This window comes from Mustela nigripes, chromosome 1, assembly GCF_022355385.1.
Source record: "Mustela nigripes isolate SB6536 chromosome 1, MUSNIG.SB6536, whole genome shotgun sequence".
Lineage (NCBI taxonomy): Eukaryota > Metazoa > Chordata > Mammalia > Carnivora > Mustelidae > Mustela > Mustela nigripes.
This window is the reverse complement of record NC_081557.1, coordinates 44,491,566-44,516,495: the sequence shown is the minus strand read 5'-3', so window position 1 is coordinate 44,516,495 and position 24,930 is coordinate 44,491,566. Positions and strand designations below refer to the sequence as shown.

General features: G+C 42.0%; 2 protein-coding genes across 2 annotated transcripts; both read left to right on the top strand.

The window, feature by feature from the left end:
• The first annotated feature begins 14,135 nt into the window (after positions 1–14,135).
• LOC132011159 (olfactory receptor 52W1) lies at positions 14,136–15,101 on the top strand. Its single transcript, XM_059389384.1, has one exon. It carries the CDS (start codon positions 14,139–14,141, stop codon positions 15,099–15,101), a length of 963 nt encoding a protein of 320 aa, XP_059245367.1. The 5' UTR covers positions 14,136–14,138.
• A 1,609-nt stretch (positions 15,102–16,710) lies between these two features.
• Positions 16,711–24,877, top strand: C1H11orf42 (chromosome 1 C11orf42 homolog). Its single transcript, XM_059409450.1, has 3 exons — positions 16,711–20,078; positions 23,445–24,243; positions 24,517–24,877. Exons 1-3 carry the CDS (start codon positions 20,007–20,009, stop codon positions 24,645–24,647), a joined length of 1,002 nt encoding a protein of 333 aa, XP_059265433.1. The 5' UTR covers positions 16,711–20,006; the 3' UTR covers positions 24,648–24,877.
• The last annotated feature ends 53 nt before the right edge of the window (positions 24,878–24,930 follow it).

Sequence of the window (24,930 nt, the reverse complement as noted above, 5' to 3'; positions counted from 1 at the left end):
AATAGATAACTAGTATGGCAATAATGTGAAGAGAATCATGGTACACTGTTGGTCAGAATATAAGTTGGTGTAACCATTATGAAAACTGTATGAAGGCTCCCAATAAAATAAAAAATAGAACTACCATGTGATCCAGGAATCCCACTTCTAGATACTTATCCAAACCAGAATCTTGAAGAGATAGCTATACTCCCATATTTGTTACGGTATCATTCACAATAGCCAAGAAATGGATATAACCTAAATGTTCATCCATGGATGAATGGATAAAGAAAATGTAGTATAAATATACAGTAGAATACTATTCAGCCTTATAAAAGGAAGGAAATCCTGCTTTTGCAACAACATGAATGGACATTATACTATGAGAAATAAGCCAGATACAGAAAGACAATCACTGTACACTGTCACTTATATGTGGAATCTTGAGTAGTCAAACTCATAGATTCAGTGTATAAAATGGTGGTTGCAAAGGCTGGGGAGAGGGAAATGGGGAGGTAATGGTCAAAGAGTACAAAGTTTCAGTCATGCTGATAAATAATTTCTATATATTTACCATTCAGCATAGTGCCCATAGCTAATAATTCTGTCCTATGTACCTCAAATTTGCTAAGAGTGTAAATCTTATGTTAAGTATTATTCACACACACACACACACACACACACACACATACACAAAAATAATAATAATAAAAGGGACAAGAGAACACTATGGAAGGAAACTGATATTTCTATAATCTTGATGGTGGTGACGGCTTCATGGGTGTATACTTATACCCAAACTCATCAAGTTGTATACATTAAATATGTACCACTTTTTATATGTCAACCATACCTCAAAAAATCAATTTAAAAAAATACAGGGGCGCCTGGGTGGCTCAGTGGGTTAAGCCTCTGTCTTCGGCTCAGGTCGTGATCCCATGGTCCCGGGATGGAACCCCACGTCGGGCTCTCTGCTCAGCAGGGAGCCTGCTTCCTCCTCTCTCTACCTGCCTCTCTGCCTACTTGTGATCTCTCTCTGTCAAGTACATAAAATATTTTAAATAAATAAATAAAAATTTAAAAATACAATTTACAATCACTCCAAAGAAAATGAAATAGTAAACTTAAAGCATGTATAAGATCTATATGCAGAATATTACAAAATACTTTTAAAAAAAGAAGAAGAATATGTAAATAAATGGAGATACACACTGTGTTCATGGATTGGAAGATACATTAAAGCTGACAATTCTCCCCAGATTGGTCTATAAATTTTAATGAAATTCCTATCAAAATCTTATCCAGGATTTCTTTGTAAACATAAAAAATTATTCTAAATTTACACAGAAAGATACAGAATCTAGAATAGTTAAAACAGTCTTGACAAAAAGGAGAAATAAAGTAGGAAAAATTACTCTAGCTATTATTAAGGTCTACTATAATATAGTAGTAATCAAACAGGGTAGTAACTGGCAGAGGAATAGATACACAGATCAAAAGACCAGAAGAATGAACCCAGAAACAGACCCACACAAATATACCCAACTGTGTTTTCACAAAAGTGAAAAAGCAATTCAGTAGAATAGCCTTTTACCCAAATGATGCTGGAGCAAATATATATCCATATGCAAAAAAAGAAAAAAAAGTAACTCCACCTAAATTTCATACCTTATACAAAATTTAACTCAAAATGAATCATAGTCAAGTAAAAAAAATATTAAAAAAATAACAACTTCTAGGGGAAAACATGGGGGGAAATCTTAGGGATCTAGATCCAGGCAGAGTCCTTAGAGCTGACATCAAAAGCTCAGTCCATAAAGGGGAAAAGCAAGTTGGCCTTTGTCAAAAATTTAAAATTTGCTCTTCAAAAGACCATATGAAAAGAGATGAAAAGACAGGCTACAGACTGGGAGAAAAATATCTGCAAACACATGTTTAACAAAAGACTGGTATCTAGAATATATGAAGAACTCTCAAAACTCAACAGTAAAAATAACAATCCAATTCAAAATTGGCAAAAGACAGGAAGAGACATTTCACTGAAAAGGATATACAGATGGCACACAAGCACAAAAAACGTGTCTAACATCAGTAGCCACGAAGGAAATACAAATTAAGACCGTGATGAGATATTCAATACCCACCTCTTAGAACAGCTAAAAATACAAAATAGTGACAACACCAAATGCTGACAAAAATGAGAAAAACTGAATCACTCGTGTATTGTTGGTAGGAATATAAATGGAACATCCTCTCTGGAAAACAGTCTGGCAGTTTCTTATAGAATTATCCAGTTACCATATGACCCAGCAATTGAACTCTTGGGCATTATCCCAGAAAAATAAAAATTTATGTTTACACAAAAACTCATACATGATTGTTCATAGAAAACCTTATCAGTAATGGCCAAAAACTGGAAACCTCCCAGATGTCCTTCAACAATGACTGGTTCAACAAACATTGGTACATCCATACCATGAAGTATCATTCAGCAAAAAACAGGAATGGACTACTGATTCATACAACAATATCAAGGGAATTATGCTAAGTCAAAAATCAATCCCAAAAGATTATATATTGTAGGATGCCATTTATATAACGTTGTTTAGATGACAAAGCATAGAAATGGAGATGAGGTAATCAGTTGCTAGGAGTTATAGAAGGGGATGTAGGAAGGGGATGTATAGAAGGGAGGAAGTAGGTGTGATTGTAAAAGGGCAAAAAAAGGGATCTTCGTGGTAATGAAACTGTTATGTATCTTGACTGTATTATTGTCAACTTCCTTATTGTGATATTGCATTATAGTTTTGCAATTTGTTGCTACTGAGGGAAACTGAATAAATGTTACACAGGATTTCTCAGTATAGTTTCTTACACCTGCATATGAATGCGTAATTATCTGAAAATAAAAAATGTATTCTGTGTTTGTCTATGTGCATTTACAGCTTTTAAAAGGATACATTAGTGCTATACATATTGACCTGAAAAACATACAATATTTTACTACTAATAATAACATAGCAATAAAAATATTACTATTAATAGTACCTAAAGATAGTACTTGATAGAAGTAAATGTTCCAACAAACATCTGTCAAATGAACAAAAGAAAATTATACAAAATATACATATTTGTATATTATAAAAAATACAATAAATAAAACATACATAAAGTATACTATTTGATCTGAAAATTATAAAAATTAAAAACTAAAAATCTGTTTATTTAATCTGAAAATTATAAAAATTAAAAACTAAAAATCTAAATGTTTATTTAAGTACCTATGCATGGAGAAAACTATAAAAGAATGCAGAATGTTAAAAAAATTATTTAGGAGTAGATCGGGTTGGAAAGAGGATAAGATGAAGAGAGATTATTTAATGTTTTCTTTATACATCTTCATAATTCTGGTTACAGTAAGCACCTGTGAAATTTGAGGATAATAAAGAGACAATTAAGAAAAGGTATTTTTTAAATATTTTTAGATTTTTGGAAAAAGGCAAACCCAATACAATGAAAGTCAAAGCTATGAATGTGTGAGTATGACGGTAGGATGCTTTTAGCCCACTGATATTCAAATGGTAAGTTTGCAAAATGAGACAAATGCACCTCTTATGTGCAAGGAAGTGGTGGCAAAATCCAAAGGTGAGAAGAAAGCTGGGGGTTCAGTGATGACAGACTAAGCACAAGAAGCAATGAGAATGAAGAAGAGAACTCTGTGACAACATATTCACCAGACTCAAGAGACAGTCCATACGCAGACTCCCTAGACTACAAGACAAGTCTATGGCATTTCTCCCTCCACACAGAAAGGGAGAAAGATGGGCTAGGAACACAAACACAAAGTGACATACAGAAAGTGGCACTAGTACTGTTCACACAGAGGAGGCAGATTTGAGTGATGTGAAAACTGAGACAAAACTGACATTTGCAATGAATCCTCAGCCCAGGCCAGTGACACATTGCAGTGTAGCAACTTCTACAGGGTGTTTTACACGCTTTCAGTGCACAAGGGAAGGAAGACAAGAAGGGATGCTGGCCAGGGAGTTAGGGAACATTGAGTGCGTCTTTAGAGAAGCTGGAGGGTCCAGCCTCAGAACTTTGGGGAAAGAACTGTGTGACATAAAATGCACAATGGCAACTATAGAGGAGGGGCAGAAAGAGCATGCACAGAAGCTGTAATGAAGAAAAGAGGGCACTGATTTGGGTGGATGCAACAAGATTCAAGTAAACTTAGAGGTTAGGAGAAAAGTTCTCTTCTTTACCGACAGATTTTAGGCAAAGCAAGGTGGCTGGTCCTTCAACTTGAACTGGTGCATTGGTCTAGGCAAGGAAGGAGGAATGCAGGCTAAGGAGAAATGAAATTACCTATTGTAAAAAGATGGAAGCCAGCCTGATGTAGTTGTATGAAGCCAACATAACCCTGATGCTATACATTCACTAAAGGAATCCATTTTGGACTCACACTGAGCTGGATCCAAATCCAGACTCGTATGATGTTTTGTGATCAGAAGTCAACTATCCACATCTCAGTTAGTTCATTTGTTAAATGGAAATAATGATAGTACCTACCTCTAAGGGACATTATATTGAGTGAGATGATACCTGCAGAGTGCTCAGCCCAGTGCCTGACTCACACTAAGTGTTCAATAAGTCACAGCTTGGGAGACAATACTAAAAGTTGGCAAGGGTGTAGAATAACTAGAAATCTCGTACAAGGTTGTTGGGAGTGCAAAATGGTACAACTACTTTGGAAAATCATTTCTTAGCTTCTTATAAAGTTAAACATAGACTTATCACATGATGAATCAATACCATTCCTAAGGGTTTACCCAAGAGAAATGAAAATATTTCTACACAAAGATTTGTAGGCAAATGTTCACTATATTATATTGTTATTATCATTTTATCATTATCTCAATAACGGTTAAAAATGAAGACAATTGAAATGTCTGTCAAAGGAATAATGGTTAAATAATTATGGAATATTCATAGAACTATTCACCTATAAAAGGAATTCACCTATTCACCTATTCGCCTATAAAAAGAAATGAGCTAATGATAACTGCAACAAAATAGATGACTCCCAGGAACCATATGAAAAGTAGTATATACTATATAATTCCATTTATATAAAAGTAAAATTAAATTATAAGAACAGAAAGTTAGCTGCCTGAGGCTGGGGCTGGGCCCAGGGGTATAGGGAATCAACTGCAAAGAGTAGCAAGGGAACATTTGGGGATGATAAAACTGTTATATTTCTTGATTGGGATGGTGCTTATGTGAGTGTATACATTTGTCTAAACTCATCAAGTTAAACACTTAATATGGGTGCATTTATCCCAATAAATTGGTTTTTAAAACTATAAGAAACAGAATAAATTTTCAAAGATATGCATTATTATAATGGAAAAAATCTTTAAATTTAACTGAATAAAATAAAAGGAGATTTGAATAAATAATAAGATATAATATATTATGAATGAAAATATTCCATATTGGAAGGATATTAATGTTCCTAAATTAATCTATAAGCTAAATTCATTCCCAATTAAGATCCCATAGGATTTTTCATGGAACTCAGGAAGTTATTCTAATAATCAGGTAAAAGAATAAAGACACAAAAAAGGCCAAGATGTTCCTGGAAACACACACACAGAGAAAAACAAGAAAGAGTGACTTGTCTGACAGATATAAAGATAATTATAGTAGTTAATATTGGTGAGGAATTAGCAAATAACATTAATGGATTAAAGACCTAGCCTAGATCAAATCTATTATATATAGGAATTTAGTGTGTAATAATTGTATATCATTGCAGAAAAGTACTGGAAGAACCAAGTTTCCTTTTAAGAAAAACAAAGAAATAAAACTAGATCCTGGTCTCATGTCATACACACAAAAATAAATTTCAGATGGATTAAAAGAACTAAACATTAAAAATCTAAACACCATAAAAGTTATATCTTTACAATCTCAGGGTAGGAAAGAACTTACTAAATAATACACAAAAGTACATGGCCTATATGTGCTTTTTATTAAAATTCAAATTTGGGGTGCCTGGGTGGCTCAGTGGGTTGGGCCTCTGCCTTCAGTTCAGGTCGTGATCTTGGGGTCCTAGGAGCAAGCCTTGCATTGGGCTCTCTGCTTGGCGGGAGCTTGCTGCCCCCCATCACCGCCTGCGGCTCTGCCTACTTGGGATCTCTCTCTCTCTGTCCAATGAATAAATAAAATCTTTTTAAAAAAATGAAATAAAATAATTCAAATTTTCTGTACAGAGAAGTGACAGCATAAACAAAATTAAAAGTTAATTAACAGACTAGAAGGTTATATTTCCAATGTAAAACAAAGGATTAATATCTAGAATATACAGAGAAAATGTACAAAATAATATAGGGGGGAGAGACAACTGAAGAGAAAAATGGGCAAAAGAAATAATCAGACAATTTATAGAAGAAGAAATACAAATGACCAATAAATATATTAAAAATATAAATTAAAATGATGAGATAAGATTTCTAATTAGCCAGATTCACAAAAAGGTAAGAGTCTGATAATATAAAATGTCAAAGATGTTAAAAAACAGGAACTTTCATAAACTGCTAGTGGGAATACAAGTTGGAACAACTATTTTGAAGAACAAATTGATAGAATCTGCTAAAGAGGAAAATATGCGTATCTCATGACCCAGAAATTCCACTTCTAGAAGTACAGTCTAGAGAAATTTTTATACATGTGAAGGAGGAGGCATGTACAAAAATATTAAATAGCAGTGTACATAGCAAAATACCCAGAAACAATAAGTCCACCGGTAAATAAATATTTGGCATAATCACAAGCTAAAAAACTATGTAGAAATGTAAAGGAATGATAAATATCTATATATCTGCATAAACAGAACTCAAAACATAATTTCCTCTATACAGTAGGAAATAATTTATGTAAAGGTCTAAAAGCACCAACTAGCAAAAGCAGTAAAAATTGAATTAGAAAAATACACAAAATTCATGATAATTACTGCCTCTAAGGTAGAATGAAACACTCTAGGAGATAAAAGAGACTTTAATTTTATCTTTAACTTCTATTGCCTTGATTAAAAAGGAACTGAGGGACGCCTGGGTGGCTCAGTGGGTTAAAGCCTCTGCCTTCAGCTCAGGACGTGATCCCAGGGTCCTGGAATCGAGCCCCACATCGAGGAGTCTGCTTCCCTTCTTCCTCTCTCTCTGCCTACCTGTGATCTATGTCAAATAAATAAATAAAATCTTTAAAAAAAGAAAAAGGAACTGAAAGCAAGTGGGTCAAAATGGTAATAATGATCAGTTCTGGATGTCTTGATAACATGTGCATTTGTTATTCTTTGTACTTTTATATATATATTACCCACTTTTCAAATAAAAGTGTAATGAAAAAAGAAAACACAATGAAGTTTCTTAGAAACAAGCACATCTGTTGTGAGACTGCTGCAATATTCTAGGATAAGTTTGTGGGGTATACAGTGGGACATAAGCCAATTAGGATGAAAGGAAACAGATACACAAGCTCTTAAGGAAGTGGGCCTCTGTGGCTGTGTGAACGTCATGATAAGAGAGGCTGTTTCCCCATTCATACTACTGTGTTTGGCATGTAATAAGTTCTTAATAATGTTTGCTGGATTGCATGGATGACATTAGTACTTTCTCGGTTGTAAGAGTTTCAGCCACGCAATATGAGCTTAGAGGAAAGGAGGTAATGGTGGAAAAGATAAAGGCGCTACCTATTACCTCAGAACAGAACTTTAGGGAATTAATTTCTTGAACGATGGCCCCAACAAACACAGTCAGTTCCAAAGTCCCCTTCTAAATGCTAGAGAACCTTTAGAGGGAACTACTCATCTTCTGCAAGGAAAGTCTTTGGAAGAATACCCAGCACTGTTCTCCTTAGCCAATACTGGTCAGAGAGACTTTTAAAATGCCTCTTTCATGCCTCATATTGAAGGCAAAGAATGACTGGACAAATTAAAGCATGGGGTAGGGGTGTTCAGCATCATAACCCAATTTTCCTGTCTTACAGTGTCACCTGGGAGACAAGGACAGGAACTGTGACCTCAGCATACAAGAGAACACTAGAGTCACCACTATCTATAGCCAAAGATAGATTTAATCCAAAGGACTGACCCCACTGCAGAGGAAGGGAAAATGGATAAGGACAGCAGACAATATTACAGGACAATTGATAAAAACTAGATCTGAGCTATTACATACCCCTACCAGAACCTGATTTCTACCAGATCTATTTATAATAGGGAGAACAGTTCCCTTCACAAGTTTACAATCTTAGTGCCAGAATATCCACTATCCTAGATATTGGGGTCCCCAAGTACCCCCAGAGCTTCATGGATTCTTAAAGATATTCTTACAGAAGGACTGGAGGAAGGAAGTGAAGCTAGAAGACCTAGAAAACAGAGTGGTGTGGTGGTTTTATGTCACCCACATCTCCACAGATATGGAGTGCCACCATCTTACCTTGGGCTTATAGAGTCTCTCTATCTCTCCAGAAACTGAGGGAAAGTGAAGCCTACACTATTGTGGTACTAGTGGTCAGAGAGGGGTCTCGTATTCACCAGGGAATTGAGACTTGACCAACTGAGAGTTTGCCTTAAGAGGTTTCTAGAAGAGGATCCAGTGTTGAGTGGCATCACTAGGCCCAAGATTTTCTGATCTGTAATCTATTGTATAAATGGGTAACTTACTGCTACATGTTGTTGCTCACTGGTCAGTCGTAAGCAGAAAATCAGAACAGGCCTATACAAGCTGATATCTGAAAACCCTCTTCTGTAGTAAATGTTGGTGGTAGTTGCATTAATCAAAGAAGTAAGAAATTCAGGGACAATTCCCAGAGCCCTTTTATCCTCTTATACCAGTCAACCGAGAGGCCCAATGAGCCCCTCCTCCTCCTCCCACTCTATCATTAACCCCCTACAGGGCTGGCATCCACCCCTGGGGAGCAGACTCAGGCATACAGCCCCATAAGGTCACAGGTGTAATGTCAGATCCACTCCAATGGCCAACATCTCAGGGAAAGACCAGCCAAGTGACCCCAACTGTAATCAGAAAGCTGCTCTAATGTTGGACTGGGGCCTAAGGGATCAACAAAGGAACTTTTCTAGAGACAAAATCAACGATATCCCCCAATACATCCTGGATTAATAGCTAGTGAACAACACAGAATACAGAAAATTTGTGGGAACTTAACAACTTCAATTGTGTTGGGCTTAAAGGAACTGTGATTTATCTTATGAACAATCTTTTGTACAGTTAGTGCCCAGGACAGGCATATGTCAGCCAAAAGTCCCATTAGTGTTCTCTTGAGTCTGAATGTAATGTCACTCAAGGGCATTATCCCCTTCACAGTTCTCCATCCACTGCCCTCAGCTCCCAAGTGCTCCTTTCCTTCTTCAGCAATCCTAGGACAACCTGAACTTCTCTTACCAGGTACAGATCCTTCTGGCCCAAATACCCTAGAAAACTCCTATTCATGTGCTAAATAAATCTCAGCAGAAATGTTTAAAGCAGTGGCTAAGAGCAAGAATGCTAGGGCCAGATCCACTTAGTATCTAACTGCTATTTACTATCTGACCTTGAACAAGTTTGTGCCTTAGTTCTTTGTCTGTAAAATGGGGGAAATCATGGTACCTACTGAAATGCATGTGGTAAAACAGGACTTAGAGCAATACCTGCATATGTAGCCATTACTACAATTCAGAGAATTCCCTGACACCCCAGGAAGAGGGAAACCTTTCTCTGTGCTCCCTCCATATTGGTACTAACCTGAATTAATGCAATTATTTAAGTAGCTTTCCAATAACTGTTTGCATCACTGTGTCCACTAGACAGTGAGCTCCTTGAGGGCAGCAGGGTCTTGTTTTTGCCATTGTGTCCGCACCATATGGTACAGGGCCAGGTACAACCAAGATTCAATTAGATCGCTATAAAGTTGGTTTTGAAAGACCAAATTTGTTCCAACGACCCACTGGAGTACTGAGTATAATGAGAATTTCATGTTCTCTTATGTACGATTATTCCCTCTGCCAGGAACTAGGTGAGTGCACAAAAGTGCATTCAAAACTGCTGAACACAGCAGCAAAGGATAATCCAACATGCATACACACCTGAAACATCACCACCCTTAGGTTATAAACCACATCATCCATACCTGGTTTACAACATTCCTCCCAACTTCAGATTACAGTAGTCCCCTGCTGTCTCCAAGTTATACATTCCAAGGCCCCAGTGGATGACTGAAACCTCGGATAGTACCAAACCCTAAGTACACAGCCACATCTCAGAGATACTGCCGATTCAGTTCCGGACCACTGCAATAATGCAAATAGAACAATAAAGCAAGTCAAATGAATTTTTGTTTCCCAGTGCATGTCAAGGTTATGTTTATACAAGACTGTAGCCTATTAACTGTGCAATGCCATTATGTCTAAAAAAGACATGTGAGGATTGTAATGTAAAAACTATTGCTGGTGGGGTGCCTGGGTGGCTCAGTCAGTTAAGCGGCTGCCTTTGGCTCAGGTCATGATCCCAGGGTCCTAGGATAGAGCCCTACATCAGGCTCCCTGCTCTGCAGAGAACCTGCTTCTCCCCTCTCCCCCTGCCTGCTGTTCTGCCTACTTGTGCTATCTGTCAAATAAATAAATAAATAAAATATTTAAAATATATATAAACAGTGAATCTTGGAACACTGAAAAAAATTAAATTTAATTTAAAAAAAAAGAAAGAAAGAAAAGTAGCTCAGCATTTCCTCAAAGGAACATAAAGTTTAACATACGACCTAGCAGTTCTACTCCGAAGTAGATACTCACAAGAACTGAAAACGAATGTCCACATAAAACCTTCTACACGAATGTTTAGCAATAGTGTTTATAATGGTCAAAAGAATGAAAACCATCCAAATGTCTATCAAATGATGAATGGATAAATCAAAGGTGGTATACCCATAAAGTGGGAGGGTATCCCATAGTAAAAAGTAATGAAGTACTGAGACATACCACATCATGGATGAACCTGAAAACACTATGCTAAATGAAAGAGACACAAAAGGTTATATATTGTATTATTCCATTTATATGAAGTGTATAAATGTAAATTTATACATAGAGGTAAATTTATAGAGAGAGAAAGTAGCTTAGTATCTTCCAGGGGCTGGGAGAAAGGGAGTGACTGCTGATAAATACAGGGCTTTATTTTGGACAGAGGGAGAGAGGGTTGAAGTAATGGAAATGTTCTAAAATTAGGACATGGTGATGGTTGTTCAACTCTACGGATATGCTAAAAACGCTGATTTGTATACATTGCCCAGGTGAAATTTGTGGTGTGTGAATTACATCTCAATAAATATGTTATAAATAAAAAATACATAAATAAATTCAATTTAATTAAGATAATAAAAATAAATAAATAAAAACTATTGCTAGGGACGCCTGGGTGCCTAAGTCAGTTATGCATCTGACTCTTGATTTGGGCTCAGGTCATGATCTCGGGGTCACAAGATCGAGCCCCCATGTCCAGCTCCGCATCCAGCAGGGAGTCTGCTTGAGATTCTCTCCCTCTCCCCACCAATCCCTCCCCTAGCTCAAGCCATCTCTCTCTAAAATAAATCAATCAATCTTTGAAAATCTGATTGCTAATGCTAACCATCACCTGAGCTTTCAGTGAGTTGTAATCACTGATCACAGAGCAACATAACAAATATAATAAAAATGAGAAGGTTTTAATTATGGCGAGATTTACCGAAATGGGACACAGACACGAGGTGAACAAGTGCTGTTGGGGAAATGGCAGCAATGGGCTTGCTAGAAGCAGGGTTGCCACAAATGTTCAATTTATAAAAAACGCATAATCTGTGAAACAGAGGTATGCCCATACTGTGTCTTCCTATACAGACATGCCTATGATAAAGTGTAATATATTAATTGGGTATAGCAAGAGTCTAACCGTAACTCGTAATAAGAATAATTGTAACAATATGCTGTAATAGAAGTTATGTGAACACGGTCTCTCTCTCAAAATACCTTACCGCATTGTACTCACCCTGCTTCTTGGGACGATAGGAGAGCGTAAAATGCCTACATGAGGACGCAGAGGGGAATGATGCAGCATTGTGATGTAGCATTAGGCTACGATTGACCTTCTGACGATTTGTCAGAAAGAGGATCATCTGCTTCCCCACAGTAGTTGAGGGCAGCGGGCGATTGGAACTGCAGAAGGGAAACTGCAGATAAGAGGGGACAGCCGTGGTCTCCCCTTCTATCGCTTTTCAATTATTCACCAGCTGCCTTTAACACTCCACAAGGAAAACGCCAAGTCTTTTTCAAGGTAACATGTCATATTTATTGGTGTATTTATGCACTATCTGACCAGTTAACGTATAAAACAGTGCCACCATTTTTATTGGGGTGCTATCCTTTTTTTTAAGTGTGTCACTGATGAAGTTTTTGAATGTCCCCTACTGCCACCTTTCCCACAAGCCGCATTTTTTTTACATTATCTTGCATGCTGTGGTGATTTTTAGGGTATGTGTCATTAGAGCAGAATCGTACCCAGTGGACCTGTGGTTGATGGTGAGTAACTTTCTTTCTCATCTCCATAGATACCTAAGGATCCTAAAACTGTTGGAGCCTCTGTTAGTCAGCAAATGCTGTCTGGCCAGCAGTACTGTCACACAATTAAAAGTAATAAGTAGTTACTCATAGACAAATACATGCCCGGCACTGTGATGAGCAGTGGAGATACTGGCTAATGAGAAGCACTGCTAGAGGTTGGGGGAGAGAGAGACAGAGAAAGCGAAGAGAGAGAAGTAATTACAATAGAGGGAACCGATGCTATTCAAGAGTATAGCAAGGTCTTCTCTCCAGACTTCAGGGGGTCTTTGCTGACTCCCTGTTCCTCTTTCCCAGGGATCTCTTCACTCCCATCCGACTCTCCTTGTCCCCCTCTCTGCCTCCTTACTCTGCTTCCTGAGTTACCAAGCTATCACACTGGGCAAGGAGGCGGCACAGGCAAGAGTTAATGTGGCACAGGTGGGGGGTGTATGGGCCCTGAGGGAACCAGGTAGAACAGCCTCATAAAGGGCCCCACAGGCATTCATCAAAGTGAAGAAAAGCTGCCAACACACAGCACTCGGGATCTTTCTTCAGTCAAGTCTTCTGCTGGTGCTTTCCTCATTCATTTATCCATTTAATGTTTATTTCTCTTCTGCTGTGAGCGAGATTCTGGGTAGAATCGGTTCTACTCACCCTACCTCCTCCAACATCAGAGATGTTTCTTCCACGTATGACTGGTACTCTGGGTTGCATACCCTTTCCTCCCCTTATGGCACCCCAGTATTAAGACTTTGGTGGGACTCCTTTCTGGATCATGAAGAAGGAAGGGAGACAGAAGTTCCCTTTTTTTGCTGCCATCTCTCTTTTTCTGTTCCTTCCCAGGCCCAACTTCAACTCTCCACCCGGTGTTCGAAACCCAGCAAGTTTTCTCCTGTCACATCAGGCTTCCAGCTTCACTGCAGGTCCAATCTTCCTCTTCCTGTTTCTCTTTTTCTCTCTACTCATCTTCTCTGAGGGTTGATGCCCGGAATGTTAAAGCTGGACAACACTATAATCACGTGTCCACCTCCAGTGTGGAGCTGAGGAAGCTGAGGCCCAGGAGCTCTGCCTAAGGATACACATTCGAGGACAGTGCAGCCTGGGGCCTGATGCCCAACAGGCTCTGGCTTTCCCCCACCTTACAGAGACTGAGACGGACTCTACTTTGGATCCTGAGAAAGAAGAACTTGCATCTCAGCCCCGGCTCTCAGGTGACCTCCAGCTATAGCAGCCCCTGCAACAGGGAGGCTCTCCTTTCTCAATACCAGTGTCTCCCCATTTCTCCCCCTACAACACTCATGGGCTTTCAGGCATGAAGGATTCTCCCATTCAAGCTGGGGTAGTGACCTTGATTATCCATCCAAAGACCTTAACCTAAGGTTATAACCCTGTGATCCGCAATGCTGCACTATCCCTACACGTACCCCATGGATGGGTCTGTGCCACTGTGACTCCCTCCAAAATCTCCCCATCTCTTCCCTATCAGGAGTCATGCCCCCATGAGCCCTAAAGCCTTGCCCCCCACAGGATGGCAGAAGGTCCACATCCCAACTCCACCTTCCCACGCCCAACCTTCTTCATACTGACTGGCATTCCAGGACTAGGGGGTGCCCAGGCCTGGTTGACACTGGTCTTTGGGCCCATGTATTTGCTGGCCCTGCTGGGCAACGGAACACTGCTGGCATTGGTGCAGATGGATTCCACACTGCAGCAGCCCATGTTTCTACTCCTGGCCACACTGGCAGCTACAGACCTGGGCTTAGCTACATCTATAGCCCCGGGGTTGCTTGCTGTGCTGTGGCTTGGGCCCCGGCCTGTGCCATACGGTGCCTGCCTGGCCCAGATGTTCTTTGTCCACGCATTGACTGCTGTGGAATCTGGTGTGCTGTTGGCCATGGCCTATGATCGTGCTGTGGCAGTAGGGCGTCCACTGCATTATCCTCTCCTAGTCACCAAAACCCGTGTAGGCTATGCAGCACTGGCACTGGCACTGAAAGCTGTGGCTATTGTTGTGCCTTTCCCTCTGCTTGTGGCACGATTTGAGCACTTCCGAGCTAAGACCATTGGCCATGCGTACTGTGCACACATGGCAGTGGTAGAGCTGGTGGTGGGCAACACGCGGGCCAACAATTTGTATGGGCTGGCACTTTCACTGGCCGTGTCAGGTATAGATATCCTGGGCATCACTGCCTCTTACGGGCTCATTGCCCACGCTGTACTGCGGCTGCCTACCCGGGAGGCCCGGGCCAAGGCCTTTGGCACATGTAGTTCCCACATCTGTGTCATTCTGGCCTTCTATGTACCTGGTCTCTTCTCTTACCTCACACATCGCTTTGGTCGTCACACTGTCCCAAAGCCTGTGCACATTCTTCTCTCTAACATCTATTTGCTGCTGCCACCTGCCCTCAACCCACTCATCTATGGGGTCCGCACCAAGCAAATCAGAGACCAGCTCCTGGAAATCTTCACCATCAGAAAAAGCCAGTTGTAAGAGAAAACAGTGGAGTCTTCTGGTGGAGAGGGGATATACAGAAGAGAGTCTAGGGCCTGGAGGTATGAATTATGTCAGCTTTGTCCCACAGTCTACATAGGACGGTGATAACCAGTGAACACATATTTGCCTTGAAGTCTCTACTATGCATAACCACTAGCATATGCAGGCTTTGGCCTATCCATATATCTTGCTTGGGAGGCAGGAGGCAGGGGGCTACATGTTACTATGCAGGAAAATAAGATCAGGAATTACCATGGTTCATAGTACACAAGATTTAACTTAATGAAAACTCTCCTCTCTGCTGTCATCATTTTTACCTAAGTCTCCCCATGTTTCCACACAAAATCTCCTCTACAGAGGCTAGACCTAGGTGTCTGGGAAGAGTGATGCTGCCTCAGGAGGCAAGTGTTTGGGTCCTTGCCTGGGATCACAGCCCTCTCCACTTCTGGATCCAGATTCTATTTTCAGCCTCTCCTTAGGGAAAGTTACAGGTTCATTCCCCACATTCTGAGAATCTGGATAATGTGCCCAGATTTGGGGGGGGGGGGGTCCCAAATTTGGCCAGCATATTGATCTTTACCATTGCCAGTCCAGAGAGTCCTCTTGGTCTCGCGTAATTACTATCCCCCCACTCTCCTGTCAATATCTCAAAACTTCTCTTCCTGGGCCTACATCTTAGGGGTCAGAGATCCAACTGAAAGAAATTTTGATATCCTAGGAAATAAGCACTTCACCTGATTGTCTGAAGTCCAGTTACTGTGGTCTCTTACCAGTTTGCTCTTCTCTGCATCCTCAGTCAAGAACACTGAATTCCTAAATAAAATCTACATTAGCACCCCCATTTGGCCTGGTCAGCATCACTAGATGTACATGGTGTTGGTGCAACATGATTAAATAGGAGTATTTTGTACCACTGTGGCTAGCAGAGAACAGAGGTATTACACAGGAAGTGTCATGGTATTGCCCAACAGGTGACTGACTTTCAGTTAAGATCTGCACTGGAAGGGACACTGCGCAAAAGATCTTTTACACCAGCCAAGAATGAATATAATCGCAGGCAAAAGGCAGGGATTCACCATTTTAAGGTTGGAGAAAGCTACAGGCTGCACAGGCAGACCCAAGCTCTCCGGGAAAACTATCATAACCACAGGTACTGGAGTCAGCCATGAAGACCTAAAGTCAAGTGCAGGGCTAACTGTTCAGCAGATAGCTGCACCAAACATCATGGAATACCACACAGCAGAGGAGGCTGCAGATCTGAAAAAGCAGGTGATATCCTCTCCAGGGCCACGTGATGTCTTACCAGGTCCTCATTAACAAGGAGCTGAAGAGATAGTGCAGAAGTTCTGCATGATTTTCAGAGGTGTTGCCACACTGAGGAGATGTACAGTTGTCCTTGAGTGTGGGCTCACTCATTCTCAAGAATAATCTTTTTCATGAGGTTGATTTATAAAAAACTCCTCAGGCAACAATTTTGTGGATAATTGTGACAAAATCCCAATCCTAATTGGTCATGAGTCTTTAAGATATCCATATTCTCTTAGATATTCCTCTTTAATAAATCTATCCTAACAAAATAATTAGAGATATAAACAAAGATGTATGCAGTAAGATATTTATTACAACATTATTATAAAGAAATGTATATGTGATGTCCTGTGTCACACATACACACACACACATTTTTTGCCTTTCCCCTCTAGTACATGAAAAGGGAAATCCTATGCAGTCAATGTTCATAAGCAATGAATTCTGTCACCTTCCCACCACAGGAAACCTCTTGTCTAAGGCACCTTCATTCCCTGGTTGTGCACAGCTCCCCGAGGCAGCTGAATTCCAAAGTTGTGCATTGCCCACTGCAAGAACCTTCTTTCTTCAAGCCAAATTCCACCCTCTTGGACATTAGTTATTTTGTTTTAGATTGAGATCACACACCTACCATGTGATGTGTTTAGAAGACTACCAGCGCTCCCTTACTCCTCACAACAACCTGAGAGTAATCCTATAATCCCTTATCCACAGTTCCAAAATAAAAAAATCTCTGAAGAAACAATATTTTTTGTTATAACTTTGGTCCAAAACCTAACCTGAAACATCACAATGGTATTTACAGTATTTATTTATCTCACTTGGTGTGAATATTCATACATTTAGGTTCAGAAATATTGATGTGTTCGATTATAGGGCACTGCCCTAAACCTCTCTGGGGTACTCCTTTATATAGGATAAAGGCACTATTTCCCTTCCTAAAATTCTGACATCCAAAACACATCTATCCCTAAAGGTTTCAAATAAGAGATTAGGGCCTTGTACAGTTATCCCTGTAGCCTAAGAGAAGTAAAGAGACTTGTTAGGGCTCTTTATCCCTCTAAAAGTTCTATCAACACTATTCTGTAGTACCCTGGAGGTTCTTGCAGAGAACCCCATGTTCCCTAAATAACAGCCCCTGCCTGTTTTATTCCTCTCATGTTCTTTAGTCCAGTCACCACTCAGATATGTTGCAGATGATCTGTCCACGGAAACCCCAGAATGTGCCACACTGGAGATAACCCAGTGAGCAGGCTATGGCCCAAACAGTCCAGCCCTTGGGCTCATCAACTCCATCCAGAACTCAGTTGTCATCTGTTTTCCTTCAGCAACTTTCAATCCTCAGACTCTATGAGCCAAAGGGAAAGACAGTCTCTTAATGTCAGGGTAGGGCAATGTGGAATGCAGGGAGCTTAAAGAATCATGATCGTCACCAAAAGAGATGATGGTATGGGCTTCCGCCTGAGAAGTTCATCTATATCCAATTTGCCTCTCTTAGCCTCCTCTATGAAAATCTGAAAAAGAGATCCTCTTCACATTTCACAAATAGCCCATCATCCCCGTCCCCACCCCATCCCATCCACCCTCTTCTCATTCTGGAATCCCCTTAGCATATGGATGTACATCATCCCCTGCCCATGTTTATCAGTAACTTTCATATCTGTACCTCTGCATTTCTGCCTCCTTGCACTGTCTGTTTTGCCCCATGTCTGTGTCCCTTGTCCTGGTGTCTGTCTCTCTGCTGTCTACCTCATTTAGGATTCCTTTCTGGAAGGAACAGAAGTGCCAACCATACTATATCAGATGACCTCTCCTGGTGTAGGGCTAGGAGGGCACTAGAGGAAGAAATTTGGGTTTGCCTGCCCTGACAAGAAGCTTGGGGTTTCTGGTTTGGCTATTGCAGCTCTCTTATGCTACCTGCTTCCTTTTCACTAAATGACTTTGCACATCCACCGAGCAGGCGCCCTCCCACCACACACTCAGGAGAACAGAAGGGATACAGTAATTTCTTCCTTTACCAAAAAGAACTACCATTCAAATTCTAGTTTAAAAAAGCTGGAATCAGGCCAACTTGGATTTGAATCCCAGACTGCCATTAACTCACTATATCCCTTGCACTAATCTACTTAACCTCTCTGAGCGTGTTAATTCACTTATAAAATGAGGAAATAATAGTATCTACTTCAAGAAGTTACTAAAAGGATTAACTAGGATAATGGATTCAAAGTGTTTGGCACAGCCCCTAGCACATAGGACTTCAACAAATATCTGATTTCAGTTCCTTTCCTGGAGCAATCCCACAGCCACTGTCAAATCTTTGCTTAAACACCCAGCACCCATACCATTAGCTCTGTCTAGAGAGACTTACCCTCCCCTGAGGCCAGTTACATCATGTAGGACCATTCCTTGTGCCTCATACTCATACCACCTCAGCCAGATCAGACGATGGCCAACTTCATGGGACAGCCCTACATGCTGGGCCAGGATAGGAAAGGATGCTCCCCATACAGAAGTGGGTCTTCCTAGGAACACAGGCGACTCTCCAGAGGACTCAAGAGAAGACTCTTTAGACAGATAAGAGGCAGAATGGAAGCTACTAGAAAGGCTCCACAGAGTGGCTCTTCCCCAAGGATAAACCACTGTTCTCCAGCAAACACCAGGTTGAAATCTCTGAACAGAGACACAAAGGGAAATCACACATAGTTTAGGGCTGCAGCAGGAGAGAGCCAGCTACACGCAGATCAGCCTAGGTCAGGGAATGATACATGAAAAAAAAATTCCTCAAATTTACCTGGGTAATTCTGGCTTCCTAAAAGTCCTCTCCAGTTACTAAGGCAACATTACCCGATTAGATTCTTATCCTCCACACTGCCACCACTCATATGGCACCCTCCTACACACACACCTGGTTTTCATTGCAATTGTAACCCACTCATTAATAATGTGTTTCAAGTTAGGCTGCACATCAGAACTGCCTGAGGAGCTTTTAGAAATCCTGATGCCTAGGCATACTCCAGACCAATTAAATCAGAATCCCTGGAGGTAGGATCCAGGTATCTATAGTTTTAAAAGCTCCCAGGTAATTCCAAAGTATGGCCAATGTTGAGAATTACTGTTTGTTTCTCAGTCTAAGTCCTGTTTTATACTTCTCCCATATCCTTCAGGACCCTTACCTAACCTCACAAAGAAGTCATCAGCAGCTGATAATACAGCACAGCAAATTGCTTCAGGAGGCTGCTGAAGGGGGAAGCCTGATTCTGTTTCCTTAAAGAACTCAGAGCAAGAAATATAAGCATACACACACACATGCACTCACACAAGCACACACGTATACAAATCCACCAAACACACCTGCGTTCTTCTCCCTTAAGGAAGAGAATGGGTAAGTCACTCAAGAGCCTGGACTCGGGCTGTGGGCATAGTGAGGCTAGTAGAGTGACTGTCCTCTCCCTACCCAAGTCCCCATTATCTACAGGACCTCTATGACCTCATGTTGTAGTAGGTCAAAGCCTAAGGCCTGGGGCCTCACCTCCCTGGGCAGCTTGGGGTTCCTGCAGCAGCCACTGCCCTGCCTAACCCCTCTCACACCCCACCATGTTGGTTGGTACCCCCCACCTGCTGACACTGGATGAAGCTGATGCCACCTGGACCCTCATCAAGGATAAAGTAAGAGGGCTAAAAAGAAAGTAAGAAAGTGTGACCTAGATGGGTCTGAGCAATTTATGAGTAGGAAGACAATTCCTTGAAAGGCAATAGGAATCGATGAGAACAAGTGCTAAGTCAGGGCAGGACTTAGGAGATCAGGAAGGCCTCCTGGAGAAAGTGACATTCTAGCTAGGCAAGTAGATATTATTCTCATGTAGAGGGAAAAGGAATGCCTGACTCATAAATGGTGCTTAATAAATACCTAAATGAGTTAATGAGCAGGTGGGTGGGTGGGTATGTGAACAGTGTCCTAATTAAAGGTACAGCATATGCAAAAGCCAAGAGGAAAAAGAAAAATGCATATTTGCAAACTGCAAATAGTCCTTTAGAGCAGAATTCAAATGAGTAGTAGTGAAAATGAGGTCAAAGACGTCCAAGGGCCGATCACGAAGGGCCCTTTAAACTTTCTAAAGGAACTTCAATCTCTTCACAGATACCTCCTACACCTTTAGCTTCTACAGAATGGGAAATTTGGGTTTTGAGCAAAATATGTAGATTTTCAGGAGCAGGCAGAGATCAGCTGTATCTAGCTGCAGGTACTCAACAAATCTCATCAAATCCAGATGGCTACAATTGCTGAATTTGGAGAATTTGGGGATCAGGTTCCAGTTAGATGATCTGGAGGACAGTGAATTTCAAGCACCCATAGAAGGCAGCCCACCAATTTTAAAACAACCATCTTAAAGTAGTGCCTGCCAGACTCAAAGCAGCCTTAATAGCATGGGGTTCCCATCTGAAATGGAGCAGGAGCTCACCACAAAGGTCAGCCTCCAGGGAAGTAGAAATAGGAGAGTCGAGGCCTTCTGAACTATATAGCTTCAGCAATGTAAAAGGTTGGTCTGGACAAGATCAGGCAGTTTATTAGAATGAAAGTAAATATGATCATCAACTAGAGTAAAGCTACACTATCTCTCAGCATCAGAAAATTTCCCTATTCAAATGGAAAATTGTCAGGAAAGGCAAGGTAATGATTCAGGATAAATCACCGGTGGTACGTGGAAAATTCAAGGAGCAGGACACCTCTGAGTGACCTGGTTTCCTCTCTCCAGAACTGCTGAGAGTTTATTGAGTACTTTGTAATACACAGAGATAACCAAAACATGGCTCAAAAGCTCCTCATTCAGCTCAAACCAGCCAAGGTAAATCCAGGAAGAGTCTTCCACCCTCACTTTCCCAAGCTGCCCCTGGGAGATCTAAATTTGCAGTGGTCTATATTCCACAGAACTTTTACCCCAAAACAAAGCTGCAATGGAAACAACAGGTAGTGGTCTCAAATGGTGACTCTACCAAGAATAGTCACCCTAGCATGGAAATTTTATTTTCCCTAACTACTGGGGGCCTGAAGGATAAGAAAGAGGGCCTGATAACCCACCCACCCCAAGGCAAATTCATGTCTATATTCTGGGAAAAAGTCTCCAGGTACATTAGTGAGTCACCTCTTAGCAGACACGTGGACCATAAGAACCAGGTATTTGTCAAAATCCCATTAGAGAGTTATCTCCTGGGGACACTCCTATTTGCCTTATTTGTATAGGAACCTAGGGAACAAAGGAGCAACGAGGGTAGGATTCTGAAGTTATACTTGGTTACTATGCTTTTTTCATCAGGGGACAGAGCATTCTATACAAAATGTCAACCCACCAGTGCTCTGCTGTCACCCCTGGGAAATCCAAAGGGACCTTCTTAGAGCCCTGTTCTTCAGCATGATTCCCCCACCAGAAGGAAAGTATTCCATGTCTCAATGAAGCACAGGAGAGGAAGATGGGAAATTCTTCCATGCACATTAAGAAAGAGCGCCATTTACTTCCTTGGCTAGGTGACAAGAGACAGTAGTCTTCAAGCTACTTCAGCTTGTTTTAAGTGCAGACACAACTCCATCAGTTAACGACCCCCCTCTTATGCTCTGCAGTCACACTTCTAAAACAGCTCTATGTAGCAAAAAAACCAGACTGGGCTTAAGGGATCACTGATGAATTCAACCAGGCCAGCAAGCTGGGCAATGCCAGCAACAGGGAGACAGATGTGTGGGAATTGAGGGCTGAGGAAGAGAAGTAGAACAAACAGGAAAGGGACCCAAAAAGGGAATTTTACATACTCCCTAGCAGAACACAGAGCCAGAAGTCTCAGCCAGCAATATCTTTGATGAGTCGAGATCATTCCTACATACAGTTATTAGAGAGGATTTTACAAGGTTTCCCAGGTAGTCATGAAGTTAAACTTCCCAGAACTGGATTGCCAAACCAAAAAAGGCAAGACAAGAAGAACAAAACCAAGAGGAATTAGAATCCCTAAAAGCATATTGGGGCCTGCATTACAAAGATGAGGCCTCAAATCCCTAAAAGAAGTACTCCCTGTAGCCAGGGCAGAAGATGTTGAAGAATAGTCATTCCAAACCTATCTCTGGGTGCCCATTGTAGTGAATGACATCAACTACCTAACCAATCATCTAAGACTAATCCCACACGACTCCTTTTCCCACACTCCTTAACTAAGTTCTACTAATTCTATAACCTAAAGATCTTCCCCCATTATTTTAGTTCCATTTATTTAGTTGAAATAAGGACACTGTTCACATACCCACCCACCTGAAAGCCTCACCATGTTTTGCCTGCAGTAATACAATACTCTTAACTGATATTTCTCTCTCCTTATTTTGTCTTGCTGTTCAAAATTAACTTTCTAAAGCACCTCTCTGATCCTGTCCCTCTCACCCAGAGCCCTTCAAATGGCTTTCCATTGCCCTCAGGATCAAATTTCTGTTACTTAGCACACTCAAGATCTTTCATAGTCTAGTTCCTGTGTGTCTGTCCCTCTTCAGACCTTATGTTTAAGTAGTGTGAAATACTGTGTTCCTGAATGTGCCCTTCTTAGTTTCTAAGTTCCAGTTTTTTAAATGGCTGTATCCTTTCCCTGGATTGACCATCCTCCTACCTAGCTAATTCCTTCAAAATTCAAGTATTACCACCTAGAAACTAGAAATCCTCTGATCCCTTTCTATCAAAGACAAAAGCTATTAAGTCACTTCTGGTCTCTTCCACACCTGGCTCTTTATTATTTTACTTAGCTGACTACCGTCTACATCTTCGTCTCCTCCATTAGACTCAGCTATGATAAGATGAGGTCGAAGTTTTATGCTTTTATGTATTCCCAGTACCCAGCAGGGTCTGGCAAATAGTACACAGAACTAGACAGAACTAAGAAATAAGGAGGAAGCACGTCGTGGAGATGTAATTGCACAGTGAACAATGGGAGGGTCAATCTAGAGTAGGCTACCAGGTAACTCCTGACCCTAACTCAGTCACTGACCTGTAAACTGGCCATCTGCAGGTCATCGAGGAGCGCTTTGGGCCCAATGTAGTGGCAGTACCTTTCCTGTCGGATGCAGCCTGCTATGACCTACTGGGTGTGCTAGTGAAGCAGTCCCGCCCAGCCCACACCCGCCTGGCTTTACCAGGTCGGCAGGGTAGGCGGGCACTACAACCAGTGGGGCCACTACCAAACCTCCTGGAGCAGGCAGGGTCCGAGGGTGCCTTTGCCCACTGCACTCGGGAATACTCACCAAATGGCCGAGCAGAGATAGCCTATGAAGAAATGCGACTTTTGGAAGGGCACCCCTGCCGGATCCGCCTGCACATGGGTGGACTGCGCAAGAAGGTGGCCTTCCTGCTGCTGCCACCAGGGCAGGTGAGCCTACAGCAAAATCTTCCCTGGCTCCGAAGCACCCACAGCATCTATGTCATCTACCAGGTCTTCTCCTGTTCCTGGCTGCAGCTGGGGCTGTTACCTACAGCCCGTGAGCCCCAGCTGCTCCGGTTACAACGGTCACTGCCTGTTGCCTTCTCCTGCCTCAAGTTTTCACTGCAGCCCAAAGGAGTGCTGGGACCACAGAAGCCTCTGACCAAAGATCCACTGCCCCATGGTGCCAACTGGGTCAGACCCAACCTCGGCATCATGCCACCTCTGGCCCTCACATCAGTCGCTGCCAATACCCCTGAAGCTGCTGATGTGCCCCCACCTGTCCCAGGCCCACCTACACCACCTCCTCAGGAAGGGCCGGAGGGCAGACCCACCAGATTCTCCTACAAGGGCCGAAACCCCTTCCGCAGGGGGCCCCAGATGTTGTCAGGTACTGCAAGGTGTTATGAAGCTGAAAAGGATGGGATTGGGTAAAGGGGGGAGGGCATGGGGAATATAGGAGTGTGTGCCCAGCAATGTGTGGGGAACCCTGAACTCCACACTGGATCCCAGTGACAGGGGATGGAGTGAGGGAGCCAGGGGCAATGAGGTGGAAGCATAGTCCTGGTGAGGGGGTGGGCACAGCATAGAGGGCCAGGGAGGGACCAGGGAGGCAGAAAAACCAGGGCATGAGTCAAGCTGTGACTATCCCCAACCCTGGCAGAGAACTGGCTCTTCAGCCCCCGCAGCCCCCCACCAGGAGTCCAGGGTGGGGGCCCCGGGGACCCCGACCGGCACTCCATGTCCCTGCCCCTGCTGCAGGGTCTGTCCTCAGAGTTCGACAGCGACGAATGAAGCTGAAGCGAGAAACACAGGGGGCAAGGCCCCCAAGATCTGGCATAGGGATACTGGCCCCCAATAAACATCAGCTGCTGCTGCCCAAAACCATCCTGGGCCCATGCTGCTTCTTCCTTCGGGGGTCGGAGGAGAGTCCCTACTTTTTCCCCTAGGCTCCATGACCCCCTCACCCATTAAGGGCAGCATAAGAAGCACCCTGAAACCTTGGCACCAATGTCCTCACAAGAGACAAAGTACCCCTGACCTCCCCATTTATGTACAACCTTCCTGGGGCCACAGC